The sequence below is a fragment of the Pteropus vampyrus genome, unplaced genomic scaffold, assembly GCF_000151845.1.
Source record: "Pteropus vampyrus isolate Shadow unplaced genomic scaffold, Pvam_2.0 Scaffold7, whole genome shotgun sequence".
Lineage (NCBI taxonomy): Eukaryota > Metazoa > Chordata > Mammalia > Chiroptera > Pteropodidae > Pteropus > Pteropus vampyrus.
Genome location: NW_011888788.1, coordinates 12077162 through 12098190, shown reverse-complemented (window position 1 = coordinate 12098190; position 21029 = coordinate 12077162). Strand labels below are relative to the sequence as shown.

Below are 21029 nucleotides of genomic sequence, written 5' to 3'. Positions count from 1 at the left end.
AACACACACACACACACACACACACACACACACACACACACACACACACACACACACACACACACACAGAGACATATGTACATGAAGGCTTTTGAGTCTGTGATGAGGACATTATTAAAATTGGTTTGTCATATTCTTGGCTGGTAGATTTTCTACCAGGGAAAATTTTCAAGAATGAACCATGATAATCTTCTAATATTGTAAAAATATGTTGCCTAATGTGTTTTGATATTTTTTTACTTTTTTTCAGCTAATACATTTTGCATTATCTTTTTTTTAAATTGTCCCATTGAGTATTTTCTCATATATCCTTGAAAAGAACAGAATTAATGAGTGGAATTTAAGATGCCAGCATGGGGATGCTGTGATTGGAAAGGAAACAATATATAAGTAGTATATAATTTTAACAAAGAGTGACAAATATTAAGCAGACAGACTTGCTTGTCTTTACAGATAAAAAGGCATAATTCTACTGTCTGATAAGTTGTGGCCTTTAATATTGTTCATACATGGAGCATGTAGCAAATATGAACATTGCATAAAAGTCATATTCATTCTAACTTCTCAGTTTGCTTTATGATCCAAGTATGCCACAATGAGGATTATAGCCAGAGCTCACCAGATAAAAGAGGCTGCCTCTGGCATTCAGATTTTACATGTCACTTCTCTCACCTAAGCACACTTTTTACCTTGAGATCAAATATGATTGCTGATATGAGAATCTGATTTACTATCCATGAAGTAAATATTAAAGTTGTCATAATGCTTGTAGAAGCTAGTGGACTAGTATTTGAGCCATTATCCACCACGGTTTCAATTCTAGTGGCCTCCCTCTGGCTCCACTGGCTTATTCTTCAGGAGTTTTAAGCCCATGGCACTGCTGTAGTGGAGCAGGTATGAAAGTCTCAGCATCCAGCTTAATGAAACATCTCAAATGTAATGAGTTCCTGCATCAGAAAAATAAAAGGTTCATACATGCTTTATGTGACATTTTGCATTGTTGTAATATAGACATAAACACATTGTGGGACTTGTTAATGTACTCTACAAAACCTCTTTGAATACTTTTAAAACAGTGATTTCATCTGAATTTGATTAAAATCCATTTTGCTCACAGATGCCTGTTTTGCAGACTTGCGGTTGGCAGGGTGACTTTATTTAGGCTTTGTTGAAAAACATTTCAAAACAGTTTCTCTCTGTTCTTATTATTTTAAAAAATGTATGTTCATCCTTTCGAGAGAATACTTGTGTCTTCCAGCAGTAGTAATTATGTTAATTTTTATTTATGTTTTTCCTAGTTTTGAATGATAAATAGAGCACTTTTGAATGATAAATAGATTAGAGCACTTTTATTAATGCTTCTTTGATGGTCGAGCAGTGTTATGGATAGATGAGTTTCTAATGAGGTCATTTTGGTAATGTACTTACACAGCCTCCAGTGTATATCTTAGACAATTCTGCATCATTTCTTAAAATATGTTTTGTAATGGATGTTGTATCAGTTAGCTATTGCCAAATAACAAATAACATCCCAAAATTCAGTGACATACAAAAAACCCTTTTATTTCTCAGTGATGGTTTACAAATAGATTGAGGCAACTCTGCTGTCGGCTACAAGTCATCTGCAGTCACTGCATCACGACTGCTAGCATCACATTGGCCAACACATATCACGTGACCGAGTCTAAAGTCAAGGAACAAGGAAATACACTCCCTCTACCAAGAAGCCATGGCATGACTAAGGGAGAGAAGAATTGAGACCAATAAGTCAATCTACCACAGATGTATTATGTCATGGTTCCTATGGCTGTTGAAGAAAAAATTCAGATAAAACTTATAGGACTTCTCCCTAATGGAAATATTCAGTCAGAGGAAGAACATATGTCATAAGTTCCTTAGAGTTACCTAGTTCATTTTGCTTTCCAATTCAGTCTTTGCCTGACACCCTCATGGATGGACTGATGTCTACCTCTGAAGCAGTTTATTCGTTGGAAACTATTCTCATTGTTAGACCATTCTTTCCATAATCTTCCTTATTGTGGTCTCCATCTGCAGAGTCTGTCTATCCATGACACCTTTCTATAGCAGAACAGAACAAGTCTGGTCCACAATCTGTACTGTATCACAACCCTTCAAAGAAGGCAGTTATCTCTCTCTGCTGCTTCTTACACAACACAGTTGTCAAACCACTACCATCTAATCTCTTGTTAAGGATACATCCTTATAATTTGGTAAAGCCTTCTTTATAAGGAATGTGACTAAATAATCTAGTTGGTGAGAAGGAAAGACTTTTTCTAAATCATTCCTCCTGCCTTTTCTTTTTAATATCTGGTTAAAATCTCTCATTGCTGAAGATACAGTGGATTATAGTAATAACAATCCCAACCACTCTTTATATTGTGTTTACAGTGTACAGAGTTCCTTTCCATGTGTTATTCCTTGGGAATAACAATTCCTGGATCCTCCTGATATTAAGGAATTATTATTATCGATTTCCATTTCATATTTGGGGATTTCACTCAGAAAGGATCATTTGACTGAGAATTGGAACTCAAACCCAGACCTTACTCCAGAACGTATATTTTTTCCACAATGCCAAAGTTATCTCCTTGCCACAGTTATTCTTGACATTGAGTACTTTTTTTTATTGATTTTTTTAAAAAAGAAATGACTATGCTAGGAATGAATATTTGGAAGAATTGTTAAGTTAATTCTGTTCTGACTTGTAAGTTTTTTTCTTGGAATTTCCAGATATTAACGATTATTTGTCTTTTTATGATTTCTTACCCCGAAAAATTGCCTTACAAGTTTCTTTGCAATTTCATTGTTTCCTTGCGTGGACCTCAGTCATTTTTTTTTTTCTCTCTGCATTTTTAACTTCTTTGGAAAAAAAGTGGGTACAGTCATGGAATAAATATAGTACAGACAATCTTGTATGCTCCATGTTGTTTCTTCATCTGGAAGGTTAAACAATGTGCTCTACAGAAACCTGATAAAGAGAATTCCATCTTGCCCCCAACCACCAACCACCACACACACTTTTATTTCTTCTGGCCCTTAGAGTTTAACAGAGTTCGAACCAAACCTAAGACTCAGCAAAAATCAATGAGTGAAGATGAACAGTAATTTTCATGGTTAATCAAAGACAGTACAGAATTAGAAGGGAGAACATGTGATTTTTCCCTGCTGGGGGTCCTAAACTGTCTCTAGTAGTGTTTGGTAATGAGTCACTTAGCAGCTGTTGCCGTGTTCTCAGTTATTCTAGACTCATTATTAAGTCCTTTAAAACACATCAATTTAATGAGTTATCTGGAAATGATGACCATTAAAGGGACTAGTCTTTGGTGATCTAGAGAAAGATGGCAACATTTTTAATAGTTTTAAGTTGAAACATTCGTCAGTTATCCAATATTTCCAAACTGTGAAATAATGTTGACCAGCTCAGATCTGTGTGGATGAAATACTGTATTCTGGTAAGAATCATGGATTGTAAATGTTACCCAAACCTTTTGGATTTACCCAAAGGCCTATAGGGTAAATAAGATATTCCACAGGTATCTGTGTCCAACTTGGTGTCCTTTTCTGGGTAACTTACCCCTAGAGATATATATCAAAATTAAAGATTGTGGGGAGCCGCGGGTCTTCGGGCCGCGGAGGCTTGGTTGCAGGACTGGGTGTTTTGCCTGCCTCAGACATTGCGGAGCCCTACTTCCTACTTCCTACTTCCTACTTCCTTTAACTTTCATCACTTCCTCCCCCTAAGCACACACCCCTTAGGCTGTCAATAACCCTCACCCCATCCCCTTAGACCCAATGGGCGTGTGGCACCGCCTACTCGGACCATCCAAGAGCCAATGCGCTTGTCTTCCGCCAGCTAGCCCCGCCTCCCTTTGTTTGTCCTGTATAAATATCCCCGCTGAAAAATAAAGTTTGAGGCTTGATCAGAATACTGTCTTGCCTCCGTCTCTTTGTGTCTCCTGTCTCGCCTTCATCCTCCATAGGTTCCTCCTCGTCCCGCGTTGTTTTGTCCCGCCGGTCGGGGCAGAGTTGGCGCCCAACGTGGGGCTCGAACCCACGACCCTGAGATTAAGAGTCTCATGCTCTACCGACTGAGCTAGCCTGGTGGAAGGGTGGCTTGGACCTCATTGGTGTCATAAGGAGGGCGTCGGAGTAACTTATCTCGGGTCCAAGACCGGGACTCCCTATTTTCACTATTGCGTTGGGCAGTTTCTCGACAGTTTTCTACAAATTCTGTGCGCCAGAGGACATAGTCCCCGCCCGAAAGGGTAGCGCGAGCTAGGGTGAGCCAATCATTAGGAGTTAACCAACGGTCACTGAGGCTCTCAAGAATAGCAAGTGTATAGGGGGCAGTAGGCCCATAGGTAGTAACTGCTGTTTTTAAGTCCTTGAAATGTTTAAAGTTTAAGCGGCGATATTTATGGCCGTTAAGGAAAATTTTGGCTTCCAAGACCTTGGCGATTATATTTGGGTTCAACAAAAATAGGATCTTTAATGCCCTGATTATGTTTTCTTAGCCCTTGGCGGGGCAGGTATCCTTGTTTGAGCATTTGTTGTGTGACTGTCTCATTAGGGCTACACGTGATAAGTTTTAGTTGTGATAGAATATCACGACCCCAAAGATTAACGGGGAGGCCAGAAAGGACATAAGGTTGAACTTGTCCAGAGTTGCCCTCAGTATCTGTCCAGGTAAGAACCTTGGAGGATGAAGGCGAGACAGGAGACACAAAGAGACGGAAGCAAGACAGTATTCTGATCAAGCCTCAAACTTTATTTTTCAGCGGGGATATTTATACAGGACAAACAAAGGGAGGCGGGGCTAGCTGGCGGAAGACAAGCGCATTGGCTCTTGGATGGTCCGAGTAGGCGGTGCCACACGCCCATTGGGTCTAAGGGGATGGGGTGAGGGTTATTGACAGCCTAAGGGGTGTGTGCTTAGGGGGAGGAAGTGATGAAAGTTAAAGGAAGTAGGAAGTAAGGCTCCGCAATGTCTGAGGCAGGCAAAACACCCAGTCCTGCAACCAAGCCTCCGCGGCCCGAAGACCCGCGGCTCCCCACAAAAGATATACCTCGTATTTGAAAACCCTTATTTCTGTTTCCTGATGGGAGTATTCTAAACCGACTTTAAAATGAGATAATATTAGTGTTATTTCTTCATGTCAGGCTTCTATTAAGTCTTCACCTTGACAAAGATGGCCAGGGTGTGCCTGTGGCACTTGCGGTCCCATATCCTAGCAAAATCCAATTCAGTTTCAGTTGTATGCAGTAAGCCTTCAGGACAGCTTGGTGTTAGCACGTAGGCAGGCTTCACCTTCTAGACGTGAATATAAACATACCTTGGCTCTTTACCATATTCATAATTTGCACCTGCTCACACAAGTTACTTTTATTCCTTCTTTCCAGTAGCATGGCTCATATTTGAGAATGTAGCAGATCTTTAGCGAGACCCCAATTTTCAAACTGCTGGCACATAGTTGGTGCTTGATCCATAATAGCTCTAATTAGAACTATCACTATGGCGTATATGATTGAAAAAAGGAGGGATTAGAAATATGTGCTGTGCTGGGAACAGAGACAGGAGAATTAATAATTTTGTTAAATCTGATAAAAACCAAGGTTTGCCTGTATTTTAGAAGCAAAGCTTAGGTATTTGGCACTAGGAGATCAGACAACAGTCCTCAGATCTGACCTTGTCATAGTTAAAGCGTACACGGAATTCAACCATCTGGTACATAATTAGAGTGTTTAGGGGAAAACACTGATGACTCCCTGTAGGACTGATCTGTTCTGTGCCCTCTGCACTGCTGACAGTTATCTGAGTGGATGTTAAAGCCTCTTCCTATTAATTTCCTTAATCTGCCTCTTTTGAAGGGGACTGCCTGAGTAGGAAGAGAAGATTCTAATCTGAATATTTAAAATGTAGCCTGTGTTCTGCCTGCTTCTTTCGCCTGAGGACCCAACTATAGTATTTCCCCAACTACTGAAACATAGAGTACTTGTTGACACAGGGCATTATTTCATTAAAAATTATCAGAAAATATTTCTTTGTATCTTATTTTAAAAGACGATATTTCTTATGTATAGAAATGCAATCCAGGTGCTTTTCCTCGACCTTTTACTTCTAAATAGAACCACTCCCCAGTGCAGTAGCTTGACACGTCCTGTGTATTTACCACTGCCAGATCTGCTGCAAGACATGCCTTTCGTGTTTCTTTATCTCCTTCTGTGATATGTCAGCAGCTTCCCTTCTAAGTCTAAGAATCTTCTTTGTTTCATATAGGAAAACTGTGATTCTAAAATAAATAATTACATATAAGTTTAAAAGCTCCCATAAATAAAGGGACATAATGTGATACAACATACATTTACTTGTCTAGTATAAAACTCAAGATATTCAAAATATAGCTACTTGCAAATAAAAAGTAAATTTAGGAGACAGTTCTGTTAGTTTTTCTTCCTGCCCAACATAAACATAGTTTAGGAAAATGTCAGGAACCTTTTACACTATATTCTGAGACTTCTGTATTTCTCATGAAATTGGCTTCAAAAAGTAATTTCTAAATTTTCCATTGCAGCAGTGCTTTGATGGAAACACACACTCTTGATTTTTCTTCTGTTTATCTGCTTATACATTTCCTCCAATGTCTTCAGATCCCTGGCTTATTTTTCAGTTATTTCTTTCTGCGTTTTTTTCATTTCTGTACACTTAGTATGTAGTTACTTTGAAATCAGCGAAATTGAAGCATACTGTGACCACGGATGATAGCAGGGAAATCTAACTATATTTTTAGTCTCCAACGTGCAAGAAAATGAAAGAAGGGTTCTGTTACACTTCACTGATCGATCCTGATTGAGGCAGTGGCTCTTGTATCCCACGTAGAACCATTTCTTGAGCTACACTTGCAGATGCTGCTGTATAAAGGGCTGTCTGTGGTTTAGGTGAGGTGCATAAGTATAAGATCCAGTTACTCCCCGGTTCCTTGTTCCTTCTTTATTTCTTTTCCCATTTAGTTTTTTGAGGCCGGGGTTTTTTTTTTCTTTAAAGGATCTATGAACCTAAACTCCAAACAACTTTTTTTTTTTATTAGAGATTAGTTTCACAATTATACGTTCTTAGAAATAGAGAACTTTCCAGTCTTAAAAGGCTTATATAGTAATCAGATCATCACTTAACAATCTTGCTTGACTTTGAAAGCTGACATAAAAAAGAAAGTTAACATAGCATTTGCTCACTTTAGAATGTAGTCCATCTAGAGTAGAAAAAACAAATCTTAGTTCAAAACTTAATGCAACTGAAAAAGAAGAAAGGTCTTAGAAGTTACAGATACTTTGTAAAAGTTACTTTTTATTGAGCACATAGTTGGAGCTCAGTAAAAAATACCAATGTTTGATTGTATATCTTAGAAGTACCTAATAAGAGAAGGCATTTAGAAAGTTAAAGTTAACTCTCCATTGCTTAGTTGACCGCCCATTACCTGGGCAGTTTTGATTGCAGTTCTTCCTCAGTAAAATTCAGTACATTTAGAATAGCAATGTACATTTTCATAGTTCTCACTCAGTGTCCCCATCAGAACTAACCCTGCTGTATTATCGGTTTACTCAAACCGGAAATCCCACAAGGCAGGCAATACACTGATTTGGGTTCCTGCCATATAGTAAGGATTTAGTAAATATTCCCATTTCCATAGACAAAAGAAAACTTAGGTGCAGTGGGGATGGATGACTGTTACTCAGACTGTTACAAGTCCTCCAATGGGGATTTGATTTCATGTCTTCTCTTTCTCTCTCTCTCAGTGTTTGAAGTGAACATCACATGGAATCCCAAGTCCGTTTTCTGTGATTGCTTCAGGAAAGCAGATAACGGTAGTTTTAACACCAAGCGTATTAACCCTTGTTGATATTGTCATTTACACCTTTTTTGAGAACCCGTCATATACATGATAATACACTGGTCCTAGTTGATTGAAGGAAAAAGACTTCATTGCTTTCCTTCTTCCTTTTCCTCATTCTCTCCTCTTCGGAAAGATCCTGCAACTGCACAGAGATGGCTCCTCATATCAGCTGCTCGCTGTGTTGGCCCTTTGGTCTAATCTGTAGGGAGGATCCAGGTTCCTCCTAAGGTAGAGCAAATATTATCAGTTGCTAGTTGCTTAAAATCTGTTTGGCAACATTCTGCCTAAGTTGTTCCAAGCTCCAATTTACTTGCAACCCCAACCTTCAATCCACACACATGCAACAAGTTGGTTTCCCAAGTGATTGTCAGATTTTGAAAACAGATTATGTTCCTACTTGAAAAATATAATTGTTAAGCATAACATAGAAGATTTCAGGGGTTAGGCAGAGAGCAAGAGCTTCAGGGGTAAACTGGCATTTGTAGGTCAGACATTTCTTAACAGCGAATGTGTTCTTTGAAAAGAAGTAAAATCACACAATTATTTCTCTGCTTTATCATTTTTAAATAGAAAAATGTTTTTCTTTCTTTCAGGAATTATTTACAATTCAAGTAATTTGGAAATATACTGTCAGTGAATTGAAAGGTCTTTGGCAATGCGCTTGTTAAAAAACTTGCTTTAAAAAATTTCTACTATGGTTTTTGACATCAGGGACAGCTAAATAGGTGCACTACTGTTGTGGGTGGCCAGCTACACAGGGAAAGATTAAGATGCTCTAAAATCCTTTGGTAACATCGTATCATACCAAAATGTTTACAATATCAGCTAGATGAAAGCAGTAATCTGAGATAAATCATATGCCTCTGTGTCATCCAGAAATAACTCTCTCTCGCTCTCTCTCGCTCTCTCTCGCTCTCTCTCGCTCTCGCTCTCTTGCTCTCTCGCTCTCACACGCATGCACACACACAACGCGCGCGCACACACACACACACACACACACACACACACCACAGAGAGGATGTTATACCTGGCTAAGGATCCAAGGATCCAGGACCCCTTTCTGCCTGAGCAAAAGGGAGTACGTTACCAACTGTTTTCTTCTTGGTCAAGTAGTAGATTTCACTGCATAATCGTGGAGTTTCCATCTTAAATTCTGTATACATTGAAGTGTTCATTAGCTTAATTTGTCTCAAATGGATAAATTTTTGTTTAAATATCGCTATATGGCACAGTGGTGGGGTATCTGGGCTTTAGGTTAGCCTGAGTTCAAATCCTGGCTCTACCACTTACCTCTGTCAACTTATCTAAATTCTCTGTTTTGGGTCTCTCATCTCATAAATAGGGTCAAAAAAGATTAATACCTCATAGGGACTCATGAGGATTAAATGTAACAATGCATATAAAGTATTAAGTGAAATTATTGATATAGTAATATTCAATAAATGCAACTATAATTCTGATTGTAATTATTTTATTATTGCTACTGCTTCAAAAACATTTTCTTATGTTTTCTAAAGTCTCAGTTTAGTGCAAATGATGTGGATCGTTCAGAGATTTCCTCCTGTTCACACTCAAGAGAACTCATTTCGAAGATTTATTTTTTTCATAATGCCTCTTCCTCAAACCCCTCTGGCTTCCCACCATCCAGACCATAAATATTTATCAGAGCTAAGTTGATTATTAATCAAATGGAGCCCGAAGAAAATGCTTGGGATTTATTTTAATTGTGGTTTAAAGAGCTTTCCACACTACACTGGCTTATAAATATGTCTAGAAGTTAAAAATGAAGTAAATTTGAATAAAATCTCCAGCGTGTACAACCATCTGATAGTCTATGAAGAAAAAAGAAGTCAGATGATCAAGACTTTTCCGAAAGGAATCTGGTTTAGATGGATTTCTTTAAAAGTCAGAATATATAATCTGTTCCTTTCTTCACTTGTTCTTATAAATTGGAAGGAACTTCAAAGCCAAACAACATTTTGAAGTGCTTTTGCCCTTACTTCTGGGAATGGTATATCTAGAGAAATGGTCTTTTGTTATGAAAGACACTTAGCATTTCTCTTTCAAAGGAAACCACCATTTTTCTAAATAAGCTCTACTGGTTTGACGCTTTTCTCTCTACCTGAAACATTTTCTCCCATCTGCCCAAGCAGGATATTTGCAATTGAGTGATCTTGGTTTTCTTTGTTCTCCCCATCTGATATGCCTTTGATAGCGGATGGTTTCTCGCTCTTTGGGAGCAAATCCAGATGACCTGAAGGATCCAATTAAAATCAATATTCCACGCTATGTTCTCTGCGGACAAGGAAAGGACGAGCACTTCGAGTTTGAGGTCAAGGTAAGTGTCCCTTCTTTACTCTTCTCGAGGAATGGAGGCTTGAAGCAATGCAGTGCTTTCTCTGTCTTTTTTGTAAAAGGAGGAGCTACATGTGAATATCTTGTTTTGTAAGATATTGGTTACTCCCTTCTTTAAACCAGTGTGTGAAAGTCTTGACTGTGGCACATGAAGGGAAGTTATCCTGTAAAAGGGAGTGGTTGTTGGGGAGTCAGGTAGCCATGGAAGTTGCTATCACTTACCAGCCCCACAAGTAAAGTGACCAACCAACCCAGGTGGCCAAGGATTTTCGCAAATTCAACATCGAAAGTTCCATGCCCTGGGAAACCCGGTAATGCCAGGTAACTCAGGACAGTTGAGTACCCTACCTGTGGGCGTGGGCTCAATTTTCTTATCTATAAAAATGGGAATAATAACATTTATGTCTCAGGGTTATCGGCACATATAAAGTGCTGAGTCTAGTGTTTGGTATGTGATAAAACATTAATAGCTATTGCTATGGCTACTACTGCTGTTTTTATTGTTGTTTCTATGATTACTAATTAGAAGCTTTCCTAATCTGTTTTAGGCATTATTTGATTTATACAACTTTTCAGGAAGAGATGTGCCTGTTTCTTTACATCATCTTTCCAAGATAATGACTTCATCTTATTCTAATTTATTCCCATTGACTCATAACATTTTATTAAATGCTGTTGGCCATGAGCCCCTCCTTAAGAAATTAATGATTAATTACACTATTCATTTTCAAGAAAGGGTATTGATGTAATGACATCCACCAAAGTCACCAGTATACGTCTGTGTGAAGGTGTTGTCAGAGGTGGCTGGGTCAGATAAACACCAGACTGAGAATCTGGTTGTCGAGTTCTTCAGGCTCTGATTCTGCTGTGATTTGCTGAGTGACCCTAAGTGTTTTACCTTCTCTGAGCCTCGGTTTTCTCATGGGTAAAATGAGGAAATTGGATAATACCTGTAGTTTCCAAATTTCTTCTTAGCTGAGCCCTTTGTTCAAACAATATCTTACAAGGAAGGACACTGTAGCAAACATAAACACTAAGTTGCTGTTTCAGGAGGTGGGGGAGAGATCCTAAAGCCAGCCCGCCCCACTTCTCTTCTCCCATACACCTCAGGGGAGCCCCTGAGCCCTAAAGTATTAGGCTTGCCTGTTCTTTCAGTCCTCCTAGAGAAACAGTTCGAATAACTAATGTTATACTATGTTTTTGATCCACTACTTCCCACTGCCCTGGCTTAATGCCTCATTCCTGCTCAGTTCCTTTTTCTCAGCCATTTGAAATTGTATATGTGTATGTGCTTGTGTGTTCATGCCTGCATGTGTATGTGCTTGTGTGTTCATGCGTGCATGTGCATGTGTGTAGAGTTCCCTCTGTATACGACATGTAATGATGTATACATACATAAAATAATTTCTGAAGGTGTGTTTGTATTATTTCCATAGTTTTAATTAGAGGATAAAGACTGGCCTTACCAGCTCAGAATTTGAATTCTCCAAAACATAGAACTCACAGCACCAGAAGACATGCAATGATTTTAGCTGGTACTTAGATTTATGTATTTTAATAGATAAATGTGTTAATAAAATATAAGTATTAAATCAATTTCATGCATAAAACTAAGACATGGCTAACAAAAATATTTAATTTTTTTAAACTGAGTTGATTTAGTATGATTTCATTTATATGTGAAATCTAAAAAACAAACAAACAAAACCCAAGCTCATAGATACAGGGAACAGATTGGTGGCTACCAAAGGGGACTGAAGGGTAGGGGGCAGAAGAGAGGGTGAAACATGTATAGAGAGTCAAAAGGTGGAAGCTTCCGGTTATAAAATAAGTCCTGGGGATATAATGTACAGCCTGGTGACTATAGTTAATAATACTGTATTCCATTTTTGAAAGTTGCTAAGAGAGTAAATATTAAAAGTTCTCATCACAAGAAAAAATTTATCATAACTGTATGGTAAACTCTATGTTAACTCTAGTTAACATAGAGTTTATCATAACTCTATGTTAACTAGACTTATTGTGATCATTTTGCAAGATATACAAATATTTAATCATTATGTTGTATACCTGAAACTAATACAATGTTGTATGTCAGTTATATCTAGAAAAGAAAAAAGAAACAAGAAAAAAAACTGAGTTGATTTAAATAAAAATTTCAAGTAAATAATAAATAGCTCAGGCCATATGCAAATCTGGCCAAAATTTTGAAGATGCTACTGTAAAGGCAAGTTAGAGAAACCAAATACAAAAAATCCTATGGGGCCTTTGAGAATTTAGGCTTTCACTTCAGAGTATATAAAATCCAAAACCAAAGAGTTTTTCTTTCTTTGAACTTATCAAAGTGAAGTTCTGAAAGCATGTCATTGTTCTGCTTCCTTTTTGTGCTTATCCCAGGTGATGTAATCGTTAGCACCAGAAATGGCCTGTTAGTAGTGTTCCCTGGAGAATTCCTAGTTCACGCTATAGGAAGGGTCTCTGGTGCATTCCCAAGTAGGTGTGCTGAGGGCCTCAGTTCTCATGCGGATACCCAGTCACAGAAGTATCAGGACCAGAATTAGAAACAAATATGACATGAATATACTGTCCCTGCCCTGAACAAAACCAAAATGGCCGAGCTCCAGCAAAGGCCTAGCTGTTGGAGTAGTACGGTCCTGTTCAGTCTCCTCCCGGGAACCTCGACAGGTCGGACAACCTCACTGTGCCTCTTCACTAAAATAGGGTTAATGAAACCCGCCTGGCTGGGTTGGTACGAGGAGCGCATGGGCTTAGATATGTAAAGTGCTTAGAACAGGGCCTGCCACATATAAGTGCTGTATAACTGTTCGTCATTAAAAATGAATGAATTAATTTTAAAAAGATGTAGAGAATGAGTAAGATTTTACCCTTGGAAACCTTTTAATGACGTTCAGTGTTCAATTGTGTTTTTAAAAGGTTTTGTGTTTTGTGGGTTCGTTTTATTTTTTTTGATTATTTATTCCCCCTTAACATTCTGACTTTTAAAATTAAGTATGTCGACCCCATCCATCCATCATTTGACTGTTTCATGCAGAGGCAATGTTTTCTAGAATAAACAGTCACATTTAGGAAATAGTGTGGCTACTACTAAATTCTCTTGGTGAGCCATTGGCTTTAAGAAGGTTAAGGTAAAAAGTATCAATTTCGAAAGAGTCTATTCTATTTAGTTTTAGATCTTTGAAGGAAAATCTGATTTTAATGTATATAGATAGTTTATATTATTCACTTTATATTTTAGAAGAATCGTTGCTGCTTCCCCCCAAAAAAATCAGTTTTTGTTTTCCATCCTCCTTAAGGGTCTTCTGGGGTCCTGAGTGCATTTAGCAAGGCCTCGTGCCCTCTGTGACCAGCAGGGCAGGGTCTTGACACCCAGAATAGACCCCTGTTGACTATGCAACTTGCTGGTGGTCGCTGCCAGTTCATTTCAGCAGCTGAGATGACTCATGCACACACAGGTCCCACTGGGAACAAGTCTCCTCTGAGTTGGCAGGCCCCAGAGAGCCTGGGAAGAGAGAGCGTGCTGAGGCGTGGCTCCTTGAGTTCTCCAGCTTCTCACCCTTCCTGTTCCCTCTGCCTCCTGACCTTTTCTTAGAATAGAATTCATTAGTTATTTAAATCATTCCTTCTTCCTGGCCATTTTCATTTTAATCCCCAATCTGGTAGCTCCAGTGATCTGTTCATTGTGGGATGAAGTAATGGTGACCCTTGTTAAAGGAATGGTCAGGATAGGGTTCAGGGATGGAACTGGGCGGGGGCGGGGCGTGGAGGTGATTCATCAGTGGTTCTCAAATGCTCATTTTCTGATCTCTGATGGGACCCAAGGAGCTTTCCTTCACTGGCTTTAAAATGAGAAAAATAGAGCTTTCTATTAAACTAAAATATATTTAATTCAAAAGGACTGTCTTTTATATCTTTTTTCAGGGGGAATTAAAAATAACTTTCTTTTATGAAATATCTGTAAGAATAGGTAAATATATAGGGTGTTTTTCTTTGGTTACATTTAATTTTTTTGATTAACTGTGTTGAGGCATATTTTATATACAGTGAAATGCAGACATTTCATGTGTAGTTTCATGAGTTTTGACATCTGTATATACCCAAGTAACCAATCAAGATTTAGGACTTTTCAGTCATTCCCGCAAGTTTCTCGTGGTCCTTTATAGTCAGTGTCCAGGCCCAGCTTCTAGGTGAGCACTGATCTGCTTCCTTCCTGCAAACACAGATTAGTTGTGTCTGTTCTCATCTGCCATGTAAATGGGGCCAGGCAGCATTTTCTTTTGTGTCTGGATGCTTCCATTTAACATATGTTTTAGAAATTATCCATGCAGTTGAGTGTAACAATAATTTGTTACTGTGTATTGCTAAATAGAATCCCATTGTATAGATGTCACAATTTGTGGATTGGTGTTTAATGTCCTTATTTGAAAATATAGAAAGTTCCTATCTCCATGTTGCATCTCTTCCCTCTTTATGTTACTGATCTTTGAAAGATACAGACCTGGGAACCCCCGGTCAGGCATCAGTCCTGTTGTCCTTGAACTTACACCTTCCAATGGGTCCCACTAGCACATCCTTCTGGGACTGTGTCCACATATGCTTCAAGAGATGTCTGTCCCACCAGCTGAGGTCAGAGACAGGCAGAGAAGCTGAGAATGTGCCAGTCTGGCTTTTTTCTGAGAACTCATTCTGTGCTGAGTATTGCGAATGTCACCTACTGGTCAACAGAATGTACCTGTACAATCTGTGCTTGCACTAAATGGCTGCTGTCACAGGAAATACCACTAACTGGACTACAATAGTCATTTTAAAACTCCTGCTTCAAGTGCTTTTCAGTGATTGTTATATGAAGTCATTTACACTGCATTATACGTGCCATTTCTAGTTAGCTAGGACCAGAGTGGGTAGAATTTAATTTTTAAATTACATTTCAGCGTGATACAGAACACTGGCCTAGGAAATCTATGGTTAAGACTAATAGAGGCTGTCATACTCTTGTTATGGGAATGTTGTTTTAAATTCCCTGCCTTTTAACTTTACATATTAACATGGTAATATAAAGAAACAAGCCAATACTCATGTATTTTTTAAAAATATTTTGTTCCCTGAGAGTATTTATTCCTGTTAAAAGTGAAAGTAATCTTTCAAGATTGTCTTCCTGTCTCCTTCTTAAAGTAGTGCCATCTGCTGCAGGGCCCCTTCCCCCGCATTCTCCCTTCCATCACCTGGTTTACTCCCTTCATAGCAGATGTCACAGCCTGCAGTGACACTGTTTTCTTTTTTCAGTCATGTCATGTTTATTGCTGGTCTTCTCCCCTAGATGTATGCTCCATGGGCCCTGTCAGTCTGTGCAGCACTGAGTAGAAGTTACCCAATAATATGACCCACACAGACCTGCCACAGGTGTCCTCACTGGGCATAGCTCCAGGAATTATGTGACCATGAGTTCTTTATAAGCAGTCTTTCCCCAACCCTGGGGCTCTTCATGCTCTATCTATGCTGATGGATTCCATCATTGATTAGCCATCTTACCATCTCACCCCTTGAGTTCCTCAGGATGTGGTTGGCTCTCCAGTTGTCCAGATAGAGTGGACAACCAAGCTTCTTGACTGCATCTGAGTCTAAGATAGCTGATGCCCCCATCTTCCTGCCTCCCTCCCACCTTCTCTGTTCTGCTCTCCAGTATACCAGTGCGTGCATACACGCGTAGCACACACATAAACACAGCAGCATGTGCACACACACATGTCCTGGCTCTGGCAGTCTCCAGCGCCCATCAAATAGTTTAGTTTTGTTCTGGCTTGTACGCAGAAAGGGGTAGACGTCTGCCAACTGTCTACCCTCTGGGCGTTATCCCGAGCTCCTGGGCATGTTCCAGGACCTTCTTCCTGGGAGCACAGTTTTTAATGTTGTCCCCTGTAAGGAGCCTTCTGGCACCCTAGTCATGCTCCCCTCATACTGTTCAGGAAAGGACAAGTCCCTGCCTTTTCTCAAGTGGTTGCAGGAAGTCAGCCCTTCAGTCCAGAATCACTTTGGTCCATTTGCTGACCAGGGCTACACACTTTAACTCAAGTGCATGATGTCTGAAATACCACCTGTCCTAATTTTAACCATCTGATTTTTTTCAAAGGTACTATAGTAATAGTCTCCTTCTCTTGCCCGCCCCATGCCACTTCATTTTTCTTTAACTCCTGGTCAGTGGCCTGCAAAGGATAAAAGCAGAGAACACAGGGATAAGGAATGATATTGAATGTAACCTCAAGGAAGTTTTCCAGTACGAACTTGTAGACCACCTGCAGATAGTTCCTGTGATCATTTTCTTTTCAGTCCTGAGAGCCTTCTTCCCTTTTGAGTGCAGCCCTAGAGCTGGGAAGATGCTGAGCACTGAGTACTCATATCTGTCTGGTCCTCCCTAAACGGGGGAGACCCTGAAGGTGAGATGTGGTAAACTATAAAACTTCAAATTTTGATATCTTCCTTTTACCCCTGAAGGACCATGTGACAGAGACTGCGGTGCCCGGACTGGTGATACACATTAACTTAAGGCAGCAGGAGCAAACTGGTGGTGAATGATGTGTATTATTTGGCTTGAACAGATGTTGACAATTTGGAATATATTGTCAATATTTAAAACTTGAGAGATATGACATGGAAATCCAGATTTTCCAAGTTTCTGTAAAATATCAGAAAACATGGGAAGCCTGGGCTGATGTCCCCTCAAAGCGGCACTGGCTGGATGGGAGCAGTGGGTCCTCTTGGGGTGGGGCTTGAAGCTCTGCTTTACTGCAGACCTCAAAGCTCCCTGTCCCGGAGGAGGTTACCTGATAGAGGGATAGTGTCTAGGTTCACACAAGTTCCGATTGCATTGTACAAAAGGCTCATGGACCACATGAAGTCTCTGATCACACGGTTTATTAAATCAGTTTAGACACACACACAGAAGCCAAGGGAGGGAGGAGCAGCTGGATGGAACACACGACCTGAGCCCAGGGTCACATCATGTCCATCTGCCCTCTCTGTGCCACTTTAACCTTTCCCGCTGTGCTTAGCAAGACCAGAGTTTTGAGCAAGGGGCATGGGCTGACAGAGGGTGACCAGAGCAATACACACTTGCTCCATGGGAGCATGGCTGGCCAGTGGCCTACTGAACAGCCTCGTTTTCACGTGCAGTTCTTGGGTAAAGCATACATGGAGCCAGGCCACTTGTCACCAAGGGTGGTCAGTAGCTGTCATAACTGTCGGCCCAGAGAGGGCATGATCATGACTTAACAATATCTGTATCTAAGTAGCATTCTTGTCTGTTCAGTCATATTTATTCTATGTTTGGCATGTCTTATAAGTTACAGGCCTATATTTAGCACATCTTATGAATTCTGTTGAGTCTCACAAGCTGCTTGCTTACTCGTTATCTGTTCAGACATTCTGTGACATTTCCCTGTATTGCATAAGCTTCCAGCTTACTTACTGGCTATGCTTAGCCCTTCTTATGAGCTTCATCCATCCTCTGTAGCAGGATTAAATATACTCAAATAATACGTAGACTCCTGCTATGCTCTCTGTTATCTTATAGTCATAGGACCTCAGAGTTTTGTTTCTGAGTGATCCCTGTAGGCAGTTGAGTTTGCAGACTCTTTTCAAGGAAGGACACGAACATCTATCAAGTACCTTCTTCTTCCTCCAAGATACTTTCCTAGACATTTTCACACATGTGGAAAATGTAGCAAAATGGGGGTTTTACTTGCATTTAATGGATTAGGAAATTATGAGTAACTTATTTAAGGGTACACAGCGAGTAAGTAGATCCACATACCAGAAGTCCATGTTAAATCTTAGTCTTCTGAGCCACACTGGCTCCCTCGCTTACTCATTTTAAGGCACCTTCTAAATATCACTGTTTTCTGCACTTTTTTCATGTTGTTCTAAACAGGGTGGCCATTTCCAAATCCTTGCATATTCTCAAAATTTACTGTTGTTTTTGTGTGTTTTAACTTCTTATCTTGAATTCTGGCCAAGTCACAGTCACTTTGTAAATTGGGGCTATTGTCAAGGCTTTGACAAACCTGGAGAATTTGATGGTGGATAGACCTGCCAGGAAGCATGAAGAAAATTTGTAGTTTGGGAGTTAGTTAAAGCAATCACATTTACAGAGAAATTTCTCTTTATTTGGCAGAATAAAAATAAGAGCTGTTCCAGCATATTAGATAAACTGTATACATGTACATCTTTTAGAAGTATTCCCAATTTGATAGAATATAAATGTTCAGAAGGACATTTGTATGTCGGTATCTGAATCTATCACTGCTTTTTTGTAACTTGATAGATTATCTCCCTGCATGTGTATTAGCACAGCTGAGACAAATGGAGTGTTGCTTATGTTGTGGTCCTTTTTAGATTTAAACATTCAGTTTGCGTATTACTTTTAAACATAAATAACAATTGAAATAAATAGCACTGGGACTTGAAGAATTATATTTTATCTTAAGTTTTTTTTAGGCACCCCTACCATTTCTTTGAGAACTTTGTCTTTCACTGAAAAACTTAAGAAAACATTTTTCCTTTCCCTGTCTTCACACAAAGCAACTAATCTTTTATATTGCTTTTACTTGGGCAGTTGTGTTTATCATCACAAAGTAATTGCTTCACATGTGAGAAATGATGAAGAAGAAATGAGATTAAGTCACAAACTCAGAAGAAAACCTTGTGGCCGTACCTTGAATTTCCATGTCAAATTCCTTTTCTGTATAAATATATATTAATGTTTTCTCTTAATTTCAGAATTTGGGGAGTTTTACATCTCTTCCTAGAATTAATTTCTTTTCAAATAAATCACAAGATGGTTTAAATTGCTATCTGTGGATACCGTGGCCTTTCACTAATGCGTAATGAAAAGCCTTTAGGAGCATGACCATACTGCCACGAGTTACTATTTATTGAGCACCCAAGCACTCTGCTAGTTGCTTCACTTTTTTTTTTTTTTTTTTTAGTTCATCTGCAGGTTAGGTATCGTGAGTCCATTTTACGGATGAAAAAAAACGAGGCCCGGAGGAATAGCATAATTTAGCCACAGTTACGCAGCTAATTAGGGACTATGCTAAAGCCGGGATCCAGGTCTGTCCCAATCCAGAGCTGTTTGTTATTCCATTCTCCAGTGGTGACTGGTAGAGAGTTGGCATTTTGTGCTTTGCCTCTGGGTAGCTGATGATTTGAAGGGAAATTGCTTAGACAGGCATTCTCACAATTTCCCACAATTTTAAAGTAGAATAATTTTCTCTATTCCTCCTTGCTTCAAAGAGGTGTTAGAGGAAGGGTGAAGGACTTGTTAGTAATGATCTTGGATTTGAAAGGCATCTGTTCATCAGAAACTTAGGGTCTTCGTACATTCTTTCAAATTTACCTTCAAACTACTATACAAAGTAAGTATACTAAAATAAAGAGTATTATCCTTGTTTTGAAGATGCTGAAATTAAAGCATAACGAAATTGTTATTCTAGTTATTATAGAAGGCTGACATTTTGGTCAGCCGAAAGGCCCTGTATGATTTTGCATCACTTCATAGTTTTGTAGAGTATGAGATAACGTGGTAGTCAACCTCTAGATTCCTTTCTTCATGGCATGCCAGATTCAGACCAAGTTCAGAAGCCACTTTCTTTACTTGTTGGTTATGCTCTACCCAGAGGGGTCTCCTGGATAATAAGGTAGAATAAGCTTATATCTGCATGGGTCTCCTGCTTTAAGGAATCTTCATTCTCCGATCTCCGTACACCTCCCATCCACGTTACCAACAGACAGAGGCAGATCTAGCATTGGAACTTAGACTTCTGTCTCCTTGCCCAGTGCACTGGATTTAAGACTGCGCTCCTCCTGCTGGGCTCAGCTTCTTCCCTCAGGTGCCATTGAGATAGAATTTGTGGAGTTAGTAGAGCTGTTGGTTCATGGAGCCCAATGCAGTGGAGGCGGGGGAGCCTGCTCAGTTTAGGAACTCCTTATGCATTTCGTGGACCTGATTCAAGGGGCAGCTACTTCATTGCCCCTTGGAACCCCTAGATGGTCACTGACACAGTCTCTTTTCCTTTATGTCCACTTGGCTGTAGACCTCAGCACTTTTTGGATTCCCCAGAAAGAAAAGTATGTAAACTTTTCTGAAGTTTCCCTAGAGGAGCCAGAGAGTGAGGTACATTGCACATCTCATAGCAAATAACTGCAAATACCCCATTAGACAATTATGTTCTCCTCAAAGCATCAGCATTCTCTCTCCTCCTTCCTAGATATCTTTTGGAAGCTCCAACTGCTGCCCCCTTGTTAAATAGAGGGATTCAACTCCAGCTCACATCCTTGGCTTTTACACTCAAGCTTTCTTACCCAAAGGACCATGACATTTTTTCAGTATGTATGCAGAGAAAATGAAAACACTAATTTGAAAAGATATGTGCACGCTTTGTTTATTACAGCATTATTTACAATAGCCAAGATTTGAAAGCAACCTAGGTGTCCATTGATAGATGAATGGATAAAGAAGAAGTGGTACATATATTCAATGGAATATTACTCAGCCATAAAAAAAAAAACAATGAAATCTTGCCATTTGTGACAGCATAGATGGATCTAGAGGGTATTATACTAATTGAAATAAGTCAGACGGAGAAAGACAAATGCTGTATGATTTTCTCTGTTGACTCTAAAAGCAAAATGAACAAAACAAAAATAGACTCCTAGATGCAGAAAAGAAATTGATGGTTGCTAGAGGGGAGG

At 39.4% G+C, this 21029-nt stretch overlaps 1 protein-coding gene and 1 non-coding gene across 2 annotated transcripts in view; one reads left to right on the top strand and one right to left on the bottom strand.

Annotated features, from left to right (window-relative positions):
- Positions 1–21029, top strand: part of KIF16B (kinesin family member 16B) — a 245989-nt gene that overhangs the window by 160728 nt on the left and 64232 nt on the right. Inside the window, exon 22 of the mRNA XM_011371247.2 lies at positions 10126–10248. Within this exon, the coding sequence (XP_011369549.1) occupies positions 10126–10248 (123 nt within the window). The remainder of the gene's footprint in view (positions 1–10125; positions 10249–21029) is intronic.
- Positions 4052–4124, bottom strand: TRNAK-CUU. Its single transcript has one exon. It is a non-coding gene; the product is annotated as a tRNA-Lys (tRNA).